The 21,841-nt window shown below is 42.0% G+C and overlaps 1 protein-coding gene across 1 annotated transcript in view; it reads right to left on the bottom strand.

Moving 5' to 3' along the window:
* erf (Ets2 repressor factor) overlaps positions 1-11,175 on the bottom strand; it is a 31,394-nt gene extending 20,219 nt beyond the window's left edge. Inside the window, exon 1 of the mRNA XM_070847042.1 lies at positions 11,028-11,175. Coding sequence (XP_070703143.1) covers positions 11,028-11,049 — 22 coding nt within the window. The 5' untranslated portion in view covers positions 11,050-11,175. The remainder of the gene's footprint in view (positions 1-11,027) is intronic.
* Between the last annotated feature and the right edge of the window lie 10,666 nt (positions 11,176-21,841).

The following is a 21,841-nucleotide window of genomic DNA, read 5'->3' as shown; positions in this document are numbered from 1 at the left end:
TAGACAGATAGAAATATTGGAAAATGAAGCGTGGGGTTTGGATTAAGAGCAGCGGACCTTGATGTGATCACTCCCCGTGTCGTGTCCTGACCATCTAGGCAGACTAGTCGGACTAAGCACAGCAGCGGGGGCGATGTGGCAGTCTAGTAAGGAGAGAAGACAGCTGAGACAAGAGCTAAGCTAACTCAGCTTGGACCTAAGGCTGCTCCTGGCTAACATCCTGCCAGACCAAGCATCATGGTGGGCACTGTGACCGCCCCAGGAGGACAGGAGTAAACCATTTTGTCAGGCATTTAGAACGACAAAACAGAAACAATCAATATAGAAATCTTCCTGCTGATGGTCTTGTTTGCTTATGTAGGTTATTTAGAGTCATCAGTATTATATTGAGACTGTTTCACAACCATCTAAAAACTCCTCATAGTAGAGTTGAAGTGGTCAGGTCTTCAATTGTAAAGATAATACTCAAACTCCTTCTTGCTCCTGAACCTGAAACCCAGTTTACCTCAACCTTGCCACCTTGTACAATCCCAAACTGGTCTTTTAGCTCTGCATGATGACGCTGAGGGTCGTCTCTGACTATAAAGAAACCTTTTCTACATGTGCTTCTCAACTCCAACATGAATGTTTGTTATTACTGCCAAAGCACTGTGGTTCTGAGCTGCCACTCTTCAGTACTGGCTCATAACGTTGTTGATCTACCACTTGTAGCCCCTCGTACAATCACAGCGACAGTAATTTGCTCTGGATGAGTGTGTCCGTGAAATTCTTAAAAATGTAAAACAGCCTGCAAGGGACTTTCTGCGTGTGTGATGTCTGGGTGCGTTAGTCAGCCTTTCCTCATTGGCAGAGCCACCGCAGTCTTAATTCCTCAGTCTACTGCATTAAAGCTGGATCTTCCAGTCTCTAGACTGAGTGGCTCGCTCCCTGTGTTAAAACATTAAAGACAGAGGCACGACGGCGTCACCGCAGGGAGATGGCAGCCCAAATGAGCAAGCCACGCTCGCTCGCTGTAGTGAGAAAATTAAAAGAGTGTGTCTATGTGTGTGTGTGTGTGTGTGTGTTAATGCAAGACAGACATCACCCGTTTTCATGGCATGTGGGGGGTCCAGGCCCCCTAATAAAATGTGCATGCTGTGAGTGGGCGAGATGAGTGAGTGAGTGTCTGAGGGACTGTCTGACGTTCACGTTTCAATAAAACAGAGAACTGTCTCATTCATCACTGCCATTGGTCTGGGGGTTTCAAACGACCAACAAAGACAGCAAATGGGCCACAAATCTACTTCTAATCAACTAACAAATGAACGACAGCAGCGCTTTCAACTTAATAAATTCAACATGTAAAGTGATACCCAAACGATAATGATTCAGCATTCTTTCTCATTCTGATCATTTGTTTCAATTAGCTCATTCATCATATCTTTCAAGTACAGAAAAAGCGTTTGGATTGCCAAAAAGGAGAATTCAGCTATATGTTAGTGTTGTAATGAAGAACATCAGCTGAGTCTGCGTGCTGATAAAGAAAAGGAGAAAGAGCAACTTTAGCTTTATGGCTGGCTGATGGTGCCGACCTGATCAAATGGTGCCATTCTTATCACAAACGCAATTTATGGCTTACCTTTGAAGCAGCTAACAAGACATGTCCAAACCCTACATTCCCTTTGCTGGTGCAGCTGCTTTAAGTTATTCTATAACTATAGAAAGTTCATATATCTGTTGTGGAATGATCTGAAAACAGGCCAATTTTGGTTCTTTATCTCATGACAATTGATCAGGACCTTGAAGACCCACAAAGCAGATGTTGATCAGTAGAACTCTATTCTGTTTTCATGTGTTTCAGTGTATCTGGCTATTATTGTAGGAGATATGGCTGGGGATAAGTTACATCAAATTTATCATGTTTGGACTGACAAAATGGTGGATTCTAAACTAACAGGTCATACTGTAGCTTCTAAAACCCCAACAGTCTTCAGGTCTTCTGTCTTAAGCTGCTTTTCCACCAAATAAGAAGTGAATATTCACCTTGCGTTAGTCGCTGGAGTTTGATCACCAGATCATCTTTGTTTATTTGCGTTATTCGTGCCAGTAAACACATTGACAGGAGAGCTGACGCTTGTGCTGCTTGTGCTAACTGGGGCTAATGGTTATGCCAACATGCTTCATAGAAAACTACAACTGAACAGTAGAATCAAGTAACAGACACATTTTAACCTTAGGGCAGTCCACCTCTCTCGCCGGCTTTTCTCCAGCCCTTTTTTCTTCTGTCCAGTCTCCACAGCATGGCAAGCGGTATTTTCAGGTTCTCGCAGACTCGGACTGGGATGCTCCATGTGTGATTCACCATCAGGACGTCAAGACAGTTGTTGGTGCTGAGGTTCCCCTCGAGGATACGTTTACTGAAACAGTCTTTATAAGAACATGGGGCTCTCTGCCGGGCAAATATTTTACTCTATTTTCAATTTCTGCAACACGCGAATTCCTAATTCCCGCCATTTGCCTCGCCCGCTGCAATTTCCCCTATTCTTACATCTATTCATATCTTTGCTTTGCCTTTCTATGTAATTTGCTTGCGGTGGAAACACACCTTTACATCTTCTTTTCCTCGTTGACCTGCTCCATTTACTACAGCCTGTCAGCTTTATGCTGTGTGTGTGTGTGTGTGTGTTTCTTTGAGCTGGAGATGGAGATGTGTGTGTCATGTAGAGAGGGGTTCACTGAACATTTGTGTCTGAATATGGGTGTGTGAGAAGACATTGGTGTGTGTTAGAAAGATGAATGTGTGTGATCTGGGGTGTATAAAGTTTTTAGGCAATTAGCCTTTAGCTAACACAAACTTTATATATTTTAGGTATGAAACACACACACAGTCACATCAAACATAAACACACCACACACAGATAGCCACAGAATCCCAGGGCAAGTTGTGGCAGCCATTAAAAGTGTAAACCCCCCCACAGGATTCCCAACAGACCAACGACACAACAACAAACACAACAGCCAAGAAAGGTTGCGCTCTGCTGAATCCATCTCCCCCTCTCGCTGGCTCTTTTCCCTCCACTAACTCCAACAGGTTTACTTGACTCTGAAGGTCCCAGACAAGACAAGAGCTGCAAGCAAAGTCAGCAAAAACCTCCCCCAGCTGAGTCTGACTTCATTTAGTCAAAACATTACATCATTCACCTTTGCTTTATTTTCCTGAAAGGCATTTAAACAATGGTCTTTGAGAAATGTACACTGAGCACACAGTGTCTTGTAGTGACATGGATCTGAGGAGAGGTGCATCATATATCATATCTCGTTCTGCTCGCTGAAAACCAGCTGCAGGAAACTGTCCCTTTCATAACATAAGAAATGTGCCTTTCAGTTTCTGTTAAGAGTCAGCTAAAATGTGTTGTGGGTGTCTTGGCTCTGGATTTAACTGCTTTGGATACAGGGACGCTGTTACAAGTAATGATCTTTCCTTTCAACCCGTGGCCTGAAGCCACTTTGATACTACAGTCTTTTGTCATACACATGCATTCTTATAAAGATTCCTTAAGAAACTCTGTTGCACATGCCTATGTCCAAGAAATCAAGTGTCTTCAGCAGGACTTTAGCATTCAGAGGAGGCCAGAGAAGCATGTGGCCACATATGTAGCACAGTGTGAACATGTAAGTGCCCCTGCCTACATTGTACCACCTCTGAGACTAAAGCAATGGACTGCCACCTGAATCAGTATCAAGAAAAAAAGTCAGTCCTTGAAACCAGCAGAGCACCGCACAGAACTGAAAGACACGGACACATTTGTACAGAGAGTCTGTTGAAGTTTTAAGGGCTGTATACTCCAACAGTGTGGTTTCAATTATGCTCTGAGCTCGACTTTCCTCTGCCTTTTCATGGAGGTTTAGGTGGTAAGACATTCAACAGAGTGGGGTTTGTAGAAATTAGTATTTAGACAAGTACCAAGGTTTCTATTTGTGAAAGTATGAATAAAAAAGATTTGCCTGGCATTTCTGAAGGCTGGACATTTCGCATTTTCAATCAAGCAGTGTGGGCTAAAAATGCAGGTGCGACGCCAGCAAGTGTAAAAGCAGGAAAAGTCTGGGCTGGATCAACCCAGTTTAAACAACCACAAAACCAAACTGAGCTCTTTTACTCCGCGCAACCTGTTGGCAAGGTTTCCCCTCAGTGGCTCTTGAGGTGGTCCCTTTAGAAAAAAAAATGCATGCAATTTATTTTGCATCATTTTACAACTGGTTTCTAAATCAACTGAGTTTTTCCTTACTGAAGAGTAATGCCAGTGAATGCCACAGTTGCATTTTAGTGTGTCAATGCTCCTATTTCATTGTAAAAAAAAAACATATCCTAGATGCTGCCACCTCCCGTAGGTCTCTCTAATTGCCAGAACATAACCTGGCAGGCTACCTCTAACCACTCCTCTCAGCTAACAGACTCCCTAAAAACATATGGCATTTGGTGGATATTTTTGCTGACAGCAACTTGGTTGTAACTACTTTGGTGCTGGCAGTGACAGTGGTAACGTGGGCAGTATTATACAGAGCCATGCAGGACCACACCTTGTCTCTCCCCTTATCCTTTCTGCAGTCTATAGAAGGCTGACTCACATGTTGGTGGAGGCCTAGCTCAATCCCTCTGACCATAAAAGATGCCAAAACCGACCAGGGTACACTCCCAACCCCCCCCCCCCCTTTCATTCTCCACGACCTACAGACGACAGCCATAACACACAGCACAATCTCCACACCTCCTTCAATAAGGACGACTCGAGCCAAAACAGGCACAGACAAAGCACAAACCTACCTGTACACCTTCTGCCTCTCTCGGCCTTGCTTTGATTCAAAAAACCTCAAAAAGAGCTCCAAGAGCAAGTGGTGTAAAAAAAAACTGTCTGCATTTTTGAATGAACAAGAACTTCACAAGGTTCACTCAGAAGGACGACCTGATAAATCTATTACACTGGTGGGTAAATGGTATAAAGCTCTGAACCTGAACAACACATTAGCACTATATATATGTATATATAAATATATATATATGTTCTAAACAGACCTGTGTTTGTATCTGTGTATGTACTTGTGTTTGACTGAATGGCAGTAGAGGGCACGTACATGCTAAAGGGATTCATAAGTGTGTGAACGAACACCAGTGAAGCCGGAAACCCCGTACCCTGTCAGGTGTTTCAGAGATATCTGTCCTGCTGCAGAAGCCTTCCTTATCTGCTCAGTGAAGCGACTAGCTGGTTCCACTTGACCTGCTCTGTCCTTTCATCTGCCCTGCTGGAGGTCGACTGTCACGGTGCAGATTCACTCAATCATAAATACTTACAGATACCAAGCGAGCGGGCCGGCTGACAGAGACATTTAAGATGAAGAAGACATTCCTTGGACTAAGAAGTGGTGCTCCCAGTACTTAACAAATGACAGTGCACAGATAAAGAGGTAACCACCACTTTGTCTGAGTCAGGCCTGCATTTCTTCTTTTTGAGAGCTCCAAAGCTGAATTCCTCACAGCAAAATTACATATAAAGATATTGCTCAGGAACACCTAGGCTTCACAGTGCTCTTACGGCAGATTTTCTCATGCTAGGACAGAGGAAGAAGACACCAGTCCAGATGAAAAACGTAGCCTGAGACACTCAAAATGTGTCTTAAAACAGAATTTGGTGGTGTGACGATGTATGTAGACAATGTGTTTCCACAATAAACTATGATTCAGCTATCTACAGCATCAGTATAAGTGTCAGCCTCTCAGGGAAAAAGGAAGGGCCCTCTCCAAACTCAACACTTTATATAGATGTTGAGAAACGTATCATAGACTGAGAGAACAATTTAGCCTCCAACAGTAGCCTCAATAGGCCATAATACAGAACATCAAGGAACAATTACTGTATGGGGTGCAACACTCATTTATTCTTTATTCTTTACTCAGTTCTCTATTGTTATTGCTTTCCCACCTGCATCTAAAGCAGGCAGCTGAATTTTGCAAGAGCAGTCTATGGGTATTGTTTAAAGTCACCCTGGGAAATGTAGGAGATCACTAATTGCAGCATTGAGGCAGTAGGATGTAAACCATGTGCAAAAAAAAGAAAATTACCTCAGTGCAATAATACAAATTGATGATTTCTAATGATTTCACAGTACAAGAGGATGGACTCTGCTTTAATATCTGAGCTGCTGCACAGCAACCACTATAGTGCCCATAGGCAAGTAGGCAAATCATAAAAGCATCTACTGTGCTGCTGAGAAGTTAAAAACACACAGGCATCATGTTTGTGTTCAATAGTTAAAATACCTAATGAAGCGTAAAGATTATTTTGTTTATGTGTTTATATTCAGAGTTGTTTTGGATCAGTATGTTTTGTGTCTTTGCAATTTGATTGTTGAAATGAGATCACAATAAGCATAAATACCAATGTAGGCATAGGCCATTTAAACTAAAGGGTAAAATATGGAATTAACATGAATTTCCTAATGTCAGAATAATTCTGCGTAGACAATCTAAACTAAATAGAGACAGGAAAATCCCAAATCCCCAAATGAAGCTGCTACACCGCTAAATAAAACATGTCACCTCACACTTTCCTTAACTTGTGTGTGAACTTCTAATTTCAAATTCAGATATCAATAAGCCGACATTAGTGAGAGCCACAGTGACAAAAATGAGTTGACAGCTAGCAATGTAACCCTTTACTTGATAATTAGACCAGTTTTGCCCAATGGAACTTCTATATTTAAAAAATCTAAATAAAACTGCAGGTTATCAACACTGAACTCGCAGGCCGACTGTCAGGCTTTCCTGTGCGTGAGGCCCCACTGTTTGTTGGGCCAGCATGTCCCAGCTCGTGCTGCCTGTTGTCTATTCTCCTAGCTTTGTATGGGTCACTAAAGCCACTGTACATACACACTTCCAGGAAAAGGGGCCTGTCGTAACATCGAGAGATGATCATAGCAACACTGACCTGGGCCGCCACTTGACAGCACACCAGAGAAATGCTGACGTCACTCTCCGGTACATTTTCCAGGGTCTGCATGCCCGGGCTCGACTCAGCAGTAATCAGGAATGTGATCAGGTCAACCTTTGCGCTGACCCAATCACTCACAGTAATCACATAAAGAGAGGAAAACGGGGGAAAAAGTACATCCTGTGAGAAAAACTGACATTTAGGGGTTTTTTCAGTTGTGGCGCTTTCTTTCTAAATGGATTCTGGGTGACTGAGGATCTATTAGAGACCTGGACGCAGCCTGTACCGCCATGTTAATGTCCTAACTCAGATGAGACCCAAGACTATAATATTACAACTCCATATTGTATTTGACTTACACATTCAGGGTTCACACAGCTTTTTAGGGCACCTAAACCAAACCTTGGAGCTTTTCTCATCACATCTAAATTGCTACTATAAATGCAAAGGCAAAAATAAAGTTTACAGAAACCCTTTATACCCGCAGCTATCAATGTATATTGTCACATTTATTTAACCTGCTATTCACATCAACTTAAACTATGTTTCCGTTGTGATTTTTATCTGCTGCGAGAAGCCAGGAGACGACAAACAAATATGGGGAAGGATTGTTTCATTTCAGAGTTTCACATGAGTGATTGTGTAGATGAAACACCAAGAATCTGACCATGAAAACATAATGGTTAAAATGAAGCCTTTAAGACTTTGTACGAACCCTGACGTTATGGCACAGTGGCGCTTCAGCACAAGTTATGATAATAATAATCCACTCTTATCTTAAATGTTTAAAGACTACGCAGATTGTAACCGACTGGCAGGACGTGACTCTACAGCATCTCTACTAAATCACAGAGAGAGACTGGGTGTCCCAAAACACACAGACTGCACAACCACATCACTGAACGCTTAAGACATCAGCACCTCTTCTCAAACTTTCCCTGAGACAAACAACTTGGCCCAAACTTGTAGAGTAATTGTGCCGTCTCTGCTGCTGGTGCCAACACCATAATTCAGCAAAATGGTGAGACAGTAACACAACAGAGGCCTTCCCAAAAGAAACCGACAGTATCTTTTTTTAAACCAAATGAGGCCGTGGTTCATTAGCTTTGGTTTACCCAGTGTTATTAGAGCTATTTGAATCTACCTAAAGACGTCTAGTTGTTCTTCCTGTAATTACTATAGGCTGAGTCAACTGCCCACAGCCAAATGGTCTTCCTCAGGGGCAATTTGGTTTCACCAGTAAAAGTCAAACAGTCGCTTTGTTGTGACCACATCAGTGTCAGGTAGAACCGCACGGTGACAGGCGTACGGGCGCACACTTGGAGGCATATGTGCATGGCACGCACTCACACACACGTTTCACATTCACAAACACATAAATAAGCTCACAGTCATAAACAGCAGCCCAGCCCTTACCAGACTTAACACCAGCTAATTGCTCATGTATGGCTCCTTTCACTACACACACACACACACACACACACACACACACACACACACACACACACACACACACACACACACACACACACACACACACACACACACACACACACACACACACACACACACACACACACACACACACACACACACACACACACACACACACACACACACACACACACACACACACACACACACAGCGTGCTGGCTGGCCGTCTACAGCTGTGACGTCTCACATGTGGCTCTGTGTTGATATAAGGAGTAACACAAGTGGAAAATTGGAGCTGGTGGGGCCAGACTGCTGACTTCCTGATAGGAAGAGAGTGGAGGCTGACCCATATATACATAAAGTAGTCAACAGGCTCCAACACCAAGGGAAATACAAAAGGGACAGACAAAGGGTCTGTGTAGCTCCATGCATAATGTAAAATGGACACAGATCAGGGCTACTAACCCAAAGGGATACGCTGATATTAATGTGGGTCACCACACACACACACACAAAAAAAAAACACAGCCAAGTAAAATGACACACATCCTACTGATGTCATTGTAAAAGCCACACAGCTTCATTTGGAGTCGTGACTCACTAGCACAACAAACTACAAGGGAAATTGGCATGGATCACTCATTAAATGCTGAAAAATAGGAACTACTGAAAACTTACAAACCAAGTTGGGTTTCATTAAAAAGCTGAGCGGACACACCAGCAACGGTTTAAACTCCCTCAAGCTGTCTGTAATTCCAACTGCTCAACCAAACCATAAAATAACTTATAAATAGACGGCAGCAGCAATCCTCTCCTGCTTGGCACGTGGCTAAAACAAGGCTGTCGAGGTTAAAAACTACAAGGAAGAGCTGAATAAACATACTAATCTGATCCTCTGGACAGTGGAAGTCATTAGGAGAGAGGACAATGACGGTGACGTGCTCTAAAAATGAAATGGCCACTTTTACATATTCAGAATATCCTTAAATTTAATGTGTAAGAATTATGGTCCGACCACATGAAACTTTCCTACAATTAAGGGCTTTTATTTGAGAGTTTTCTAAATAATGAGCTCAAGATGAAAAAAGGTTGTTTCACTGGTCACTTCTACTCTCAAGTGCTTTGCGGCTATGAGGCGAAGTTGCTCGAGTTTACGTTTTTCTGTAATATAAAAAGGTACCTGAAGCAGCACAGAGACCTAGAAGTCATATCTCTAATTATGAGGCTGTGTTGTGGTTGGCCTTCCCCACTTAAACATCCATTATGGGTACTGGCGCTTTGTCTGCCCAAGAGTACCGAAGAAGACCTCTGACTAAACTTGAGTTTAAGGGCACCTAAACGCACCACGGAGGGGAAATTATGAGTTATGGATGGAAAATCATTATCATTAAGGTGACAACACAAGCGACTGAAAAAATGAGCGGAATTTGAAATAGTACCGTCAAAGACTCCCGAGTTTGAATCTATTTGAATTCCTGAAGCGGTTCAGTAAAGCTGTGGACTAAACTGGTAAAATAGTTCACTTGGATCCGATTCTTGCATGTGTCAAAGGTCAAACAGGTTTCCTTACAAAGTACCCCGCAGGAAGAAAAGAACACGCTGAGCCACATACAACAAAAAGGGGACAAACGATGTATCCTGGTTTATTTTTAGGATCTCACACCATCAGTCCAGGCACATTATCCAGGAGAGTTTGACAATCTCAGTTAACCTCCACTACAACCCCAAATTTATCTACAGTTCATCCAATCATGCAGTCACTGTCTGACCTTTCACTGCAGGCTGTGATGTGGTGATTAATGGAAAGTGATCCCCAGCTTGTAGTGACGAAAACACAAACACCACCAAGAACCATGAAGTGCACTTGAATATAAACAAGTGAAAACAGATACCAAACAGACTTGTTCACACAGAAAAGTAGGCAGTACTTCACATTATCCCTTGAATACTTGCCCTCTTTTCTCAAATTACCTACTAAAGCCAGTCTTGTAGTGTCTTCCCTGCAATATAAATAAAAAAAAAAACCCACATGCTCCTCTTCTAACCCCCTCTCCCTCGTCTTTGTCTTTAGATTAAAGCAGGAATATCTGCTTAAATCTGATACCTGCAGCCACACACTGGATGTTACAAGCTGTTCTCGGATAGCTTTATGCAGTCCAGCGCTTTGGCATCAGCTGAATTTCAAAAGCAAAGCTCTGGCAGTCAGGGTCAGAGCACTCTGGCCCTGACCCCGACTCCTTAGCACTGCTCCGGGACACCAGCCCTCACTGTAACCCGCTCACACAGCACCAGCTCCGGGCATCACTTTTACCTTCAACGCCCTGGAAATAAGTTTTTTTTTTTTTTAATGGCTTTTGAGGTTGCGTGGACTCACTGCAGCTAAAATAAACACAACGTGGTCGTGAGTGGGGGGGCTCAGCTCTTTTTCACACAACAACAAGAGCCTCGGATGGATCCACCCTAGCGCCATAATTTTGTCACACTTTCCCTGGAGCGGAGAGTTTGTTAGCATGCTAACCAGCTAGCCGCCGAAGCTAGGCGCTGTTGTTTTCATGTGCGGAACAACGGCAGCGCCTGAACAACAACAAAAAAGTTAATTTTAATAAAAAGAAAAGTGGCCGTCGACTTACCCGAATCCCCCGGGGTTTTCATGTTTGTTGTCGTCTTCGGCGGGCCGCTTCGCTCACTTTCCCCGTCGACCGCTAACTTTAACTTTAAAGTTAGCCGTTAGCCGAGCTAGCTAGCGAAGTTAGCAAGCGACACCCCTCTCCGCTTCCTCCGGTGTTGTTCTCACGAGCGGCTCGTTGGACAAGAACCGGCCCCGATTTGAAGCTTTAAAGTTACACAAAATAAAGAGGAAAAACTTCACGTGAGCTTCTGCGTTTTATCTCGATGCATCGGCGTTTGCTGGAAAACTTTTGCGCCGGAGTATCTGTGTGTAAGTGCGGGGCTTCTGATGCGAAAAGTTGCCCCGAGCCTGTGGTGGTGGTGGTGGGGGCAGGGGGGGATCCAGCCGCCCGGGTCTGAATGGCGCAGGTCGGAGTTTGGAGGAGACGAGCTGCCGCTGGTCGGTACTGGAGCAACGGAATGCGACGAGTCTAAATGTTCATCCCGCTTGTTGCAACGGTGTCGCATGGTCGATTCCTCCTCCACATCATCTTCATCATCATCCTCACCGACAGTCACCGCAGCGGCGCTTCTGAAAGCAACAAAAAAAAACAGAAAAAAAGCCCCAACCAAAGCCAGTTCTCCTCTTCCTCTGCTCCTCTCTCTTTCTCCGGCACGGACTTTTTCTTTTTCCACTCACTCACTCACTTCGTGCTCCCTCTCTAACCCCCCCTCTCCTGCCTCCGTCGGGGTGTCGTGTTTCGCTCTCCTCCTGCCACACGGGGCCGCCCACGCTGACCCACGGAGGGAGGGAGGGGGAGAGGAACCGAACGCCCACTTGTTGCCGAAGATCGTCTATTTTTTTTTTTAAAGACTTTCCTTTTCCTGCCAGGACAAACCCAGGGGGTGTGCAAAGCTTACAGCAGCATGTGAGTAATTTAACAAGGCACATTCACACAAAACAACAAAACACTGTTTTAACTTTGCATCTACAGATAAAAACTTCATGAATATCACTGATCAAACCCAAATATTCTGAGTTAAACATCATAGAAGATTAAAAAAAAAAACTTTTGAGGAGCTGGAAACAGTTTTTTCTTTTTAAAAAATGACAATTAACTGACTCTGAGAACAGTTGCAGGCAAAGTTTGCGTCAAACCGATTCAGTAATCGACTTGTTTCAGCTATTTTGACGTGTGTGAGCAAGGCAAACACTGATGCGAGTCACTTTAACAAAAAAATGATTTAAGTAATGATGAATCATGTAAATATCTACTGTGTATGAAAGAGTAGGCTTTCCTTTTCCTGCCAGGACAAACCCAGGGAGTGTGCAAAGCTGCAAAACCTGTGAGCTTATAGCAGCATGTGTGTAATTTAACAAGGCACATTTACACAAAACAACAAACACTTTTTAACTTTGCATCTACAGATAAAACCTTCACCAATATCACTGATCTGCAGCTTTTATGGAACTGATTCATGTACGTTTGAAGGACTTGAGCTTTGAGACTGCAGCTTCATGCTGAGGAGGTGAACTGAGATAAAAGATTTAAAAGAAGAAGTTTGAATCATTTGTTTCTACCATAATGATATTTCAGTAACGTTGCTGTCAGACTGTTTAACAGCAGCGTAAATCTCCAACTATGACAATATCACAGCCACTTCCTGCACTCTGTCATTACTCGTTTGCTTTTCTCCTGTGCAAAATAATATATAGCAAATGCACGGGAGCAGTGGAAGAAGTACTTATATCCTTTTTTAAAAATTAAAGTATGAACATTCAGGCACTAAACTGAAAGTAAATGTCCTACATTCAAAATGTTACTCACAGATGTAATATCAGCAAAATAATATAAGAAGTGAAAGCACTTATTATGTAGAATGGCCTCTTTCACAGTGTGATATTATTATAAAAATACTATATTATTCTGTTTGTATCACTACCAAAGACAAATACAGAAATGGGAGCATGTTAGTGTTGCAGTCCGTCAGTTTGAAGCCAAGTTTAGACACTTTATTTGCTATTGGGAAGATCAATAGTAAAGTACAGCATCATATCATTATGTAAACAGTAACTACTGACTATCAGTGCCAAAAGTAAAAGTACAATATTTCCCTCTGAGATGTGGTGTAGAAGTGTAAAGTAGCATAGAATGGAAACACTCAAATAAAGGACACATGATGAGTATTTTATATGCTGAATCCAATTCATTTAGACTCTAAATATTCAGATTTGGACACTTTCAGGTGAGCAGTGTAGAGAGGGCCCTGAAACAGCATGTTCATGGTCAACATTTCTCACTCTGCGTCAGGTTTTCAAGAACGGCTGCAACTAATGATCATTTTTCTTATAGTGATTAATCTACTAAAATACATTTATAATTTAGGCCATAAAATATTAGAAAATGTCCTTCTAAGCCGTCAAACACACAAGCAGACATATTAAAGCGTATTGTTTTGTTTGGCCAACAACCCAAACCCAAATATTTTCTGTTAAATATCATAGAAGACTTAAAGTCTAGTCGCTAGTCACTTCAACAGGTAATGATGAATAGGTAAATACCTTCTGTGTAAGAAAAGAGTTGAAAATTATATTTCATTTTAGTTTTTGCCTATTCATTTATTACTTTATTCTGTTTTATTTAAAATATTTTTGTATTTTATTTATTATATATTATTTTCTTTAAGTTTGGTTTAGTTTAGTTTTTGGCAATTTATTTATTACTTTATTCTATTTTATTTTAGTTTAGTTTTTTGCCTGTTTTATTTTAAATATTTTTGTATTTTATTTATTATATATTATTTTCTTTAAGTTTGGTTTAGTTTAGTTTTTGGTAATTTATTTATTACTTTATTCTATTTTATTTTAGTTTAGTTTTTGCCTGTTTATTTATTACTTTTTTCTGCTTTATTTTAAGTTTTTTATTTTACTATATTTTAATTTGGTTTATCTTATTTTATTTTAGTTTAGCTTATTTTAGTTTTTTCTTATTTATTTACTACTTTATTCTGTTTTATTTTATGTTTTTATTATTTTATTTTGTTTTAGTTTAGCTTATTTATTTATCACTTTATTCTGTGTTATTTTATGTTTTTTTTTTTAATTTAATTTAAGTTTATTTCAGTTTCCGAGTGACTCATCGTCCTAGTAGACGATCTTCGCCGAGCTGCCCGGTGCTGCCTCCTGTTTGTCGCCCGCTCGCTCCCGCTTGGCGCGTCACGGCGTTGCTGTGGAGACCCGTTACCGCCGCGGGTGATGAGAGGCGGCGTGTTTACCTGTAAACTGCCGGAGAGGAAGGAAAGGCCAGTCAACAGGTGCGCTGTCCCGCGGGAGGGGAGAGGACGGAGGCCGGTGAGGCACTGAAAATTTACTCAGACTGCAATTAGAAGAAGCCTGATTGGTTATTAGCACACACACACACACGCACACACACACACACACACACACACACTCCTCTCTAATGAAGGGCCCTCCAGCACTCACATCAGCTCTGAGGAGGCAGCAGAGAGAGACGGAGCTGAAAGAAAGGAGCAGTAATTACTCAAGAGCCTGAACTGGAGAGCAGGGAGCTGAAGAGGAAGAGGATGGAGGGAGATGAAGTGGCGACAACAAGTGAGTGGATCGAAGGTGGCCACTTTTTTTTTGTTTTATTCCTTCTTTATGTCCAATCAGTCATCCCACTGTTTTCTCCCTCGCTCTCTCGCTCTGAGTGTGTGTCTCTCCGTCCCTCCTCTGCTCTGCTCATCTACTTTGAGTGGCAGCGTGTGGGAAGTGAAGGCCAGCAGGTGGGTGAAGCATTTCATGCCATTGTCACACTGTCACACACACACACACACACACACACACACACACACACACACACACACACACACACACACACACACACACACAGAGGCACAATAACAATACGACACAAAACATCTCATCATCACCGAAAACTGTCACATCGCACCGACCTCCTCCTCCTCCTCCTCCTCCTCCTCTTCCTCTCCTCCTCGTGTCCTCCTTGCAGTACCCCATGCACTACACTCCTACTCCTCTTCCTCTGCTCGGCTCAGGCCCTTCATCCTCCTCAGTTTTGTAACTTCGTCACCTACTGCCTTCGTGCATCCTCTTACTCCTCGCCCACCTCACGCTCTCTCCTCTCTTTACCTGAGTTCACCTCCAGTTGATTCTCTTCCTACAGCATATCCACAGGTGTGTGTGTGTGTGTGTGTGTGTGTGTGTGTGTGCGTGCACAGGGCTGCAACATTTCATGTCTGATTCATATATTGATTATTTTCCAGATTAAAGGAATAGTTCAACATGTTGGGAAGTATGCCTTTTTGATTGCAAGTCTGTCTGTTCATTTCAAATCTACAGCCGGTTAGCTTAGCTTTAGCCTAGCTTAGCTTAGCTTAGCTTAAAGACTGAAAGCAGGTGGAAACAGCTGGCCTTGTTCGGTCCACAGGTAATAAAACACACCTACTGTCATGGCTCATTTTGTTTTAAGTCTCGTCTCTGTAATAGTAGGCGGATCTTTGTTGCCGTTGAACAGAGCCAGGCTAAAGGTAACAGTCTTTATGCTAAGCTAAGCTAAGCTAAGCTAACCAGTAGCTAGGTCCAGCTTCATTTGGAAGACACAGACATGAGTAGTATCAATCCTTTCAGAGACAGAGAGCAAATAGGCCGTGGTGTATTTCCTAACATGTCCACAAAAACGATTTGGCTAAAAAAGGTCTGAAAACTGTGAAAAATGTCCAAAGTGACGTCTGCAAAATGTCTTTTTTTGTGCAGTCCAACACTCAAAGATCTCCAGGGAACAAAACAGCAAATATTCATTTTTGAGAAGTTGAATTTTTATGGTAAAAACCGGCTGAATTCCATTTAGCTGCTTCTGTTTCAGGGCCCTGGCTTTGTGCATCACTGGTTTACTGGGATACAACAGAGCCACTGTTAATGTTATTAGTAACGCTTTTGCTTTTACTACTACAACAAGTGAAAATGTCAGTGGTGAAAACAACCTGCTGAGTAATTGTTGCAGCTCTCGTGTGTGTGAATTTGTGGGGGTTGTCACTTCTTACGCTCTCTGGCCTGCTGCTGACCTTTTGCTCCACCTGAGGACACGTCAAGACAAACACGTGCAGAGAGTGAAGTGTGAACGGGTTCGTTGTGTCTGGTCCGCTCAGCATTACGACGTCAGAAAGTACGATTTGTTCGTGACATCAAAACACACGCCAAGAGAAACAAATGCTAAAACTTGTTTGCAGAACGGCACGACTTAAAGGCTGTAAACCAAAAAGTTTACTGGAAAAAATTCAAGTGAATTATAATATAATGCAAATTAACCTGTTTCTTGTAGCCGTGTAGGTGGGGAGATGCCACCGTAAGGCAGGAACATATGAATCAAAATACGTTTTTCCACCAAACCTTCATTAAAATACCGTTTTTTAACCAACGTGTGAAATGCTAATGTGCTGGCGAACACTTTGAATCCCTGAGAATCAGATGTACCTCGTCTTCTTCACATGCTCATCGTACTTCTGAGTCACAGCCCCAGTATGGTGTTTCTGTTTAAACGCTTTAGGTCAATATATTCCAGAGAATTAGTGCGTTTCTAACCTGATTTGATCAAATTTGTACAATAGTAGTATTATTGTTTAATAATCAACAATGCTAATAGAGAAGTAGAGCTAAAAGAGTAGTTTACATTAACAGTATAGATCCACACTTTTTCAGCTCCTTTTAAAATGACCAGGTCAAAATGATCTACCTACATTAAAAATGCTGAACATATATTTATTTCTATATATACTGAGTATACTTTATATATACATGTTGGCGTACACTGCATAACTGCAGCTAATGTAACCCTTAGTATTACACATAAAAACTGACAGCAGTAATGCACATAGGTGACAAACAGTGATCAATATTACCTATCACTTCTCTAATCTCCCTTCCGATCCCAGAATATCCCTTCTTTAGTAGATATAAATTGGAAGGCTAACTACGTCACTTAAAATCAGTTTAATGTCTTAAATGTCATGTGATCTACCTGCACTGCCTTTGTGATCTATGTATTGGGCACCCCTGGTATAGACTATATCATTATAGTCATTATATGTATCGTATATTATCAGCAAAGGACAAATATCTTCTGCAGATAGTTCAAGTTTTGTGTATGCAAGTTTCATCAGCTATAAATTCTGTGTTTCACATGGGGCACTGTATTAACTGCTAGCTTTTGGTGCGTGTGTGTCTGTTTTAAAGTCTAAAAAGAGAAGTAATAAAATTGTGACAGAAAACATTCCTGTAAGAACAGAAATACAACAACAAAAACACAGTTTTGAGAAAAGTAGCACCTTAAACACAAAGCCTTATGTTTTACAGAAAGACTTCCTCCTCAAGAGTGTGATGAGTCTGGTTGAAATATTGTGCCACATGACTTCAAGCCAATTTCTTCCCTCGCGGCACAGCAGCTTTAAGTGTCCGCACTGTGCCGGGAAGCCGCCGTGGAAATAATAGTGTGCTGATGAAACAGGAGGGACGGGTGTCTGCAGCGGCGATGGCCTGATCGGGGGATTCAGAGGCGGGCCGCATGTGAAAGCGACGGCAACAAAAGCTCAGCGGGAGCTCTGATGGCTGCATATACGTGTGAATTGGTGGGGCGATTGGGACTAATTGATCACCAGAGTCACTATCTGTTCATTACTGAGGTGGTAATGACCCTAATCAGTAAACAGGAGCAATCAATCACCAGTGATTGGTAAATAATGAAGAAATACAGGAATCAGTGGGATTAATGAATGAGGATATTTTAAAATGTCTGATCAGTGGGATCAATGTGATAATTCTCTCAGTTGGTTTCGCCACGGAAATAATGTACCCAGTGTGGATCAATGCAGCACTGAAACTATACTGGGACGACTTTACCCCAAACCAGTGGATGTGTAGACCCAGTGTTAGTGTTATTCCTTCTAACACATTATATTCTAGACTGGATTAGCTCAAGTTTTACCTCAAAACTGTCAGAAACGTGCTGTCAGTTACAAAACGACGTGTATACGACATTTAAAACTGATAATAAAACACATATTATTTAGAATCAGTCACAAACAGAGAAATGTAGGTTTTAAAGGGCTTTTTAAACGGACTTGCTTCCTCATATATCTCCACCCTCATCTCTCCATATATGTGTTGTTCTTACTGACTTGTAGAGTGTACAGAGATTTTTTGGGTGACATGCACCTCAAAGAAACTGAAGTTGAAGTTTAAAGAGCAGCCAGTAAGAAATGCCGAAACCAAACTGTACTTTGGTTTGGGTGAAGAATCCAACAGTGTTTTTCTGTCAGTGGGTTAATTTATACACAGTGATTTTTAGTGTGTGGGATAAAAACATTGAAATGTACCTTTAAATTGTGATTAAAAGCACAAAATTCAAATTCTTCTCCATAGTTTTAAAATAAATGGTTTACAACGTGAAGATAAAGTGTGTTTTAGGGTCCTGCCCCGTTGCCAGGTCTTTGTTTTTCCTTTCCGAGGAAATCTGGTGTGTTTTTAAAATGGAAAATAGGCCTGAGGGGGCAAATGGTAACCGAGCCACACCCAGGGTGAGCGGCACTCACTCCCGACAACAAAACTGTAATGGGAGAGGCCTTTTCACACCAGCTCCATCTGTATGCAAAAGAAAACACGCAGTAGAAGCGCCCGAATGAGGCAGCCAGTGTGTTCGTGACAGCAGAAAACCTTTGAGTGGCTGGAGGGGAAAGTTCTCTCCTGCGTCCACGTTCGTGTTTTTGTGCTAAAGATGGAGTGATGAAGACATTTTCCATGTTGTGTTCCCCTGCTCTGCACCATGACCGTATGTTTGTGGAATAAGGAGGCCCTTGTCTGGGTTTCTCTCTGTCTGTCTGTCTGTCTGTCTGTCTGTCTGTCTGCCCCCTGGCTGGTCAGATGATGTCTATAGAGGTCTGTCTCTCTGCCGCTCCTGTCTTTCAGTCACAGCAGGACGACAGTCTTCGGCATGTTGATATGACAAAAAAGAAAGTTTAAAATGGAGGAAAGCGACACGTTGAGAGTTTTTATAAAGATGGAAAAAGGATTTTAAAAAACGTACAGGTCAGGAGAGGAGAGCTGAGGAGAAACTACCAAGGATAAGTGGAGGGGGAGGGGAAGAGAGGGAGAGAAAGAAAGAAAGAGAGTGAGGCAGAGAGAGAGAGAGAGAGTGAGTGAATAGGCCCTTTGTGATCAAAAGGCTTGTTTATTTTCTTGGCGCTTGAACTCTTCAGGAGCCACATTGGGCCTGTCTGCACTGTCTAGCTTGCAGCCTCATCGCCTCCCCGACATCCCAGCAACCGGCCCCGGATCACAAAGAGGAGGCGGCCGTGTCCGAACCAAAACAAGCACCTAAAACCTAGAAAACGTCTCTATAGACAGTTTGAGCTGCACTCGGTCAAACGACGTGACTCTCACTAAAGCTACCTTATTTTACTTTTTCTCTCCAAATTCCACAATTTTAAAGTATTTGTACTTTCCTGTATTTTATTCCAGTTCTCTGCTTGTTCTACTTCGCAATGTTTCAGAGGGATATTTAATCTTTTTTATTCCTTTTGTCTGACAGCTGTAGTTACATTTGATGCGTTTATAAACCTGTCGGAGAATTAAATACACAGCAGTATATAATTAATGCATCAATAATAATGAAATGATGTACAAAAATACAACACTCACACGAGCATTTTACTAAGAATACGTCTGCACTTTTAGGGCTTTTACTTGAAACACTTAATTTATCCAGTTTCCTTTTTATCTCCCTTTAAATTTGGAAAAGTCATCTTATCTCTGTCTGTCCAAAAGTATCATATACTGTGCATTCTGTATTTTCTTATTCCATCTTTGAGATGAAACTGTTTACGTTGAGTAAAACAGTAAAACTCAGAGAAAGTTCTTGACCTTCTTGGCCTCTTAACTCAAGGTGCACTTACTAGCTTTCTCCAGGGGTTTGGTTAGTGTTTGTAAACCTGAGCCAACTTCAACTTCCAGAAAAGGCGAGTAAGTGGACCTTGAGGTAACATTATTTTATCAAGACTGCATTGTTTCATGTTTGCGTCATCCTGTCTAATGAATTTAAAGCACCAGTTTGTACATATGAACCCCAGGTTCATTCTGGTATTTTGTTTTGTTTTTCTTTTTTAGAAATTTGAGAATTTAAAATAAAGTTCATCAGGTTTTATTGAGGTTTAAAACTTTAACATAATGTGATCTCGCAGAAGGAGCAGACTGATACTCGAGCCTTCAGCCAACTAATAAATCAGACTTGCTGAAAAAAAAAGGATTCACTAACTAAAAATACATTTTAGGGCCTACATGATCACTAGGACTGAAAACTAAAACACTCCTACGTTACACTTCATTATAATGTATGTTACTGTAAATACCACATTGAATCAGGGGATTTTTCATCAAGCAGCCGCAGTCGTAGAGTATGCAGTCAGTCACACACGGACACAAACACTCTCTCTCTGTTCCCTTCTCCCCCTCCTCCCCCCTCTCTCTCTGTTTTCTGTCTGTCTCTCTCTCCCGCTCTCCTCCAGCTGGTATTCACACATGTGTAATGGGATTAACACGCTCCTGCACTGGGGAGGACGGAGCAGAGAGGACAGAAATGGAGGAATGAGGGGAAGATGAGGCCATGGAAGGAATGGGGGAGGAGGAGGAGGGGGAGGAGGAGGAGGAGGAGAGAGAAGCGAGAAAGAAAGAGAGAGAGAGGGGGCTAAAGAGGGAAAGGTTGAGGGGGAGGAGAGAGCGGGGTTCCTGAAAAGGAAAACAAATGCATAGAGGAAAGAAAGAGGGGTGGCAGAGCTCTTTCCATTAACTTGTTATTAGGCTACGGGAGGTCACGGGGGACATTTCAGGCTCATTTGAATTTTGGGCAGAACAGCCCCCTTGAAGCTCGATCTGCATACAGTCAGACCAAGAAGTGTCTGAATAACAAACTGCAGTTATCAATAAACAGCCACCTCATATACTGAAATAATCAATCAACTTGAATTAACCATGTGGAGGATTATTAAAGTAAAAATTCAAGTTTAGGATCAACATTAAAGGAAGATTTCCAAGAGGAAAACAAACTGTAAGAACATGAAAGTACAGAAATTTGAGTGTTTGAGGTGTTTCGTCTCTATATTTGATGAAAGAACAGCTGATTTTATAGTGCTGTCACTTTTTTTGACCACACTTAAAGGGGCAGGTCACATTATTATTATTTTTTTTTAGTTTTAAAATAATAATGTCAAGATTTGAGCTGCCACCTCAGTACAATGGAGATTTTCATGAATCTCTATCAACAAATATAAAAACTATCAGCAGTGGAGCTCCTGTCACTGGTGCACAGTACGTGACGTCCTCATTAAAAGCTTCATGAAAAGACACAGAAACAATCCTAACCTGAGACCAGCAACTTGTTGAACACTCAGCTGACTGGAAGAAGAATGATGTGATGCGTTCACTGACTGACCTACGAACTGGAATGAATTTGAATGGTGATGCTACCTCGCAATGCAAGAAACTACACAGCCAGTGATCACGAATCCTTTAACTGGACTGAACGAATTGATTCGAATCAGCAAAGTGATTTCCACCTCTGACAAACGGCCCTGTTTGTTCTGTAGGTTATCTCAAAACCAGCATCTGCACAGCTAGATGGCACTGATGTGTTGGTGACTTGACCCAAATTACTGACATCCACATTAACAAGTTAGTTTTCTATCAGTCCCGGCCCTCCGTCTACACTGAGATGGTGTTTCTGACACCTAAAAACATCCTGAAAAACTTGACTGCCGCGGTGGATTAGTC

Source organism: Pempheris klunzingeri, chromosome 16 (genome assembly GCF_042242105.1).
Source record: "Pempheris klunzingeri isolate RE-2024b chromosome 16, fPemKlu1.hap1, whole genome shotgun sequence".
NCBI lineage: Eukaryota > Metazoa > Chordata > Actinopteri > Acropomatiformes > Pempheridae > Pempheris > Pempheris klunzingeri.
This window is presented reverse-complemented; position numbering and strand designations above follow the sequence as displayed.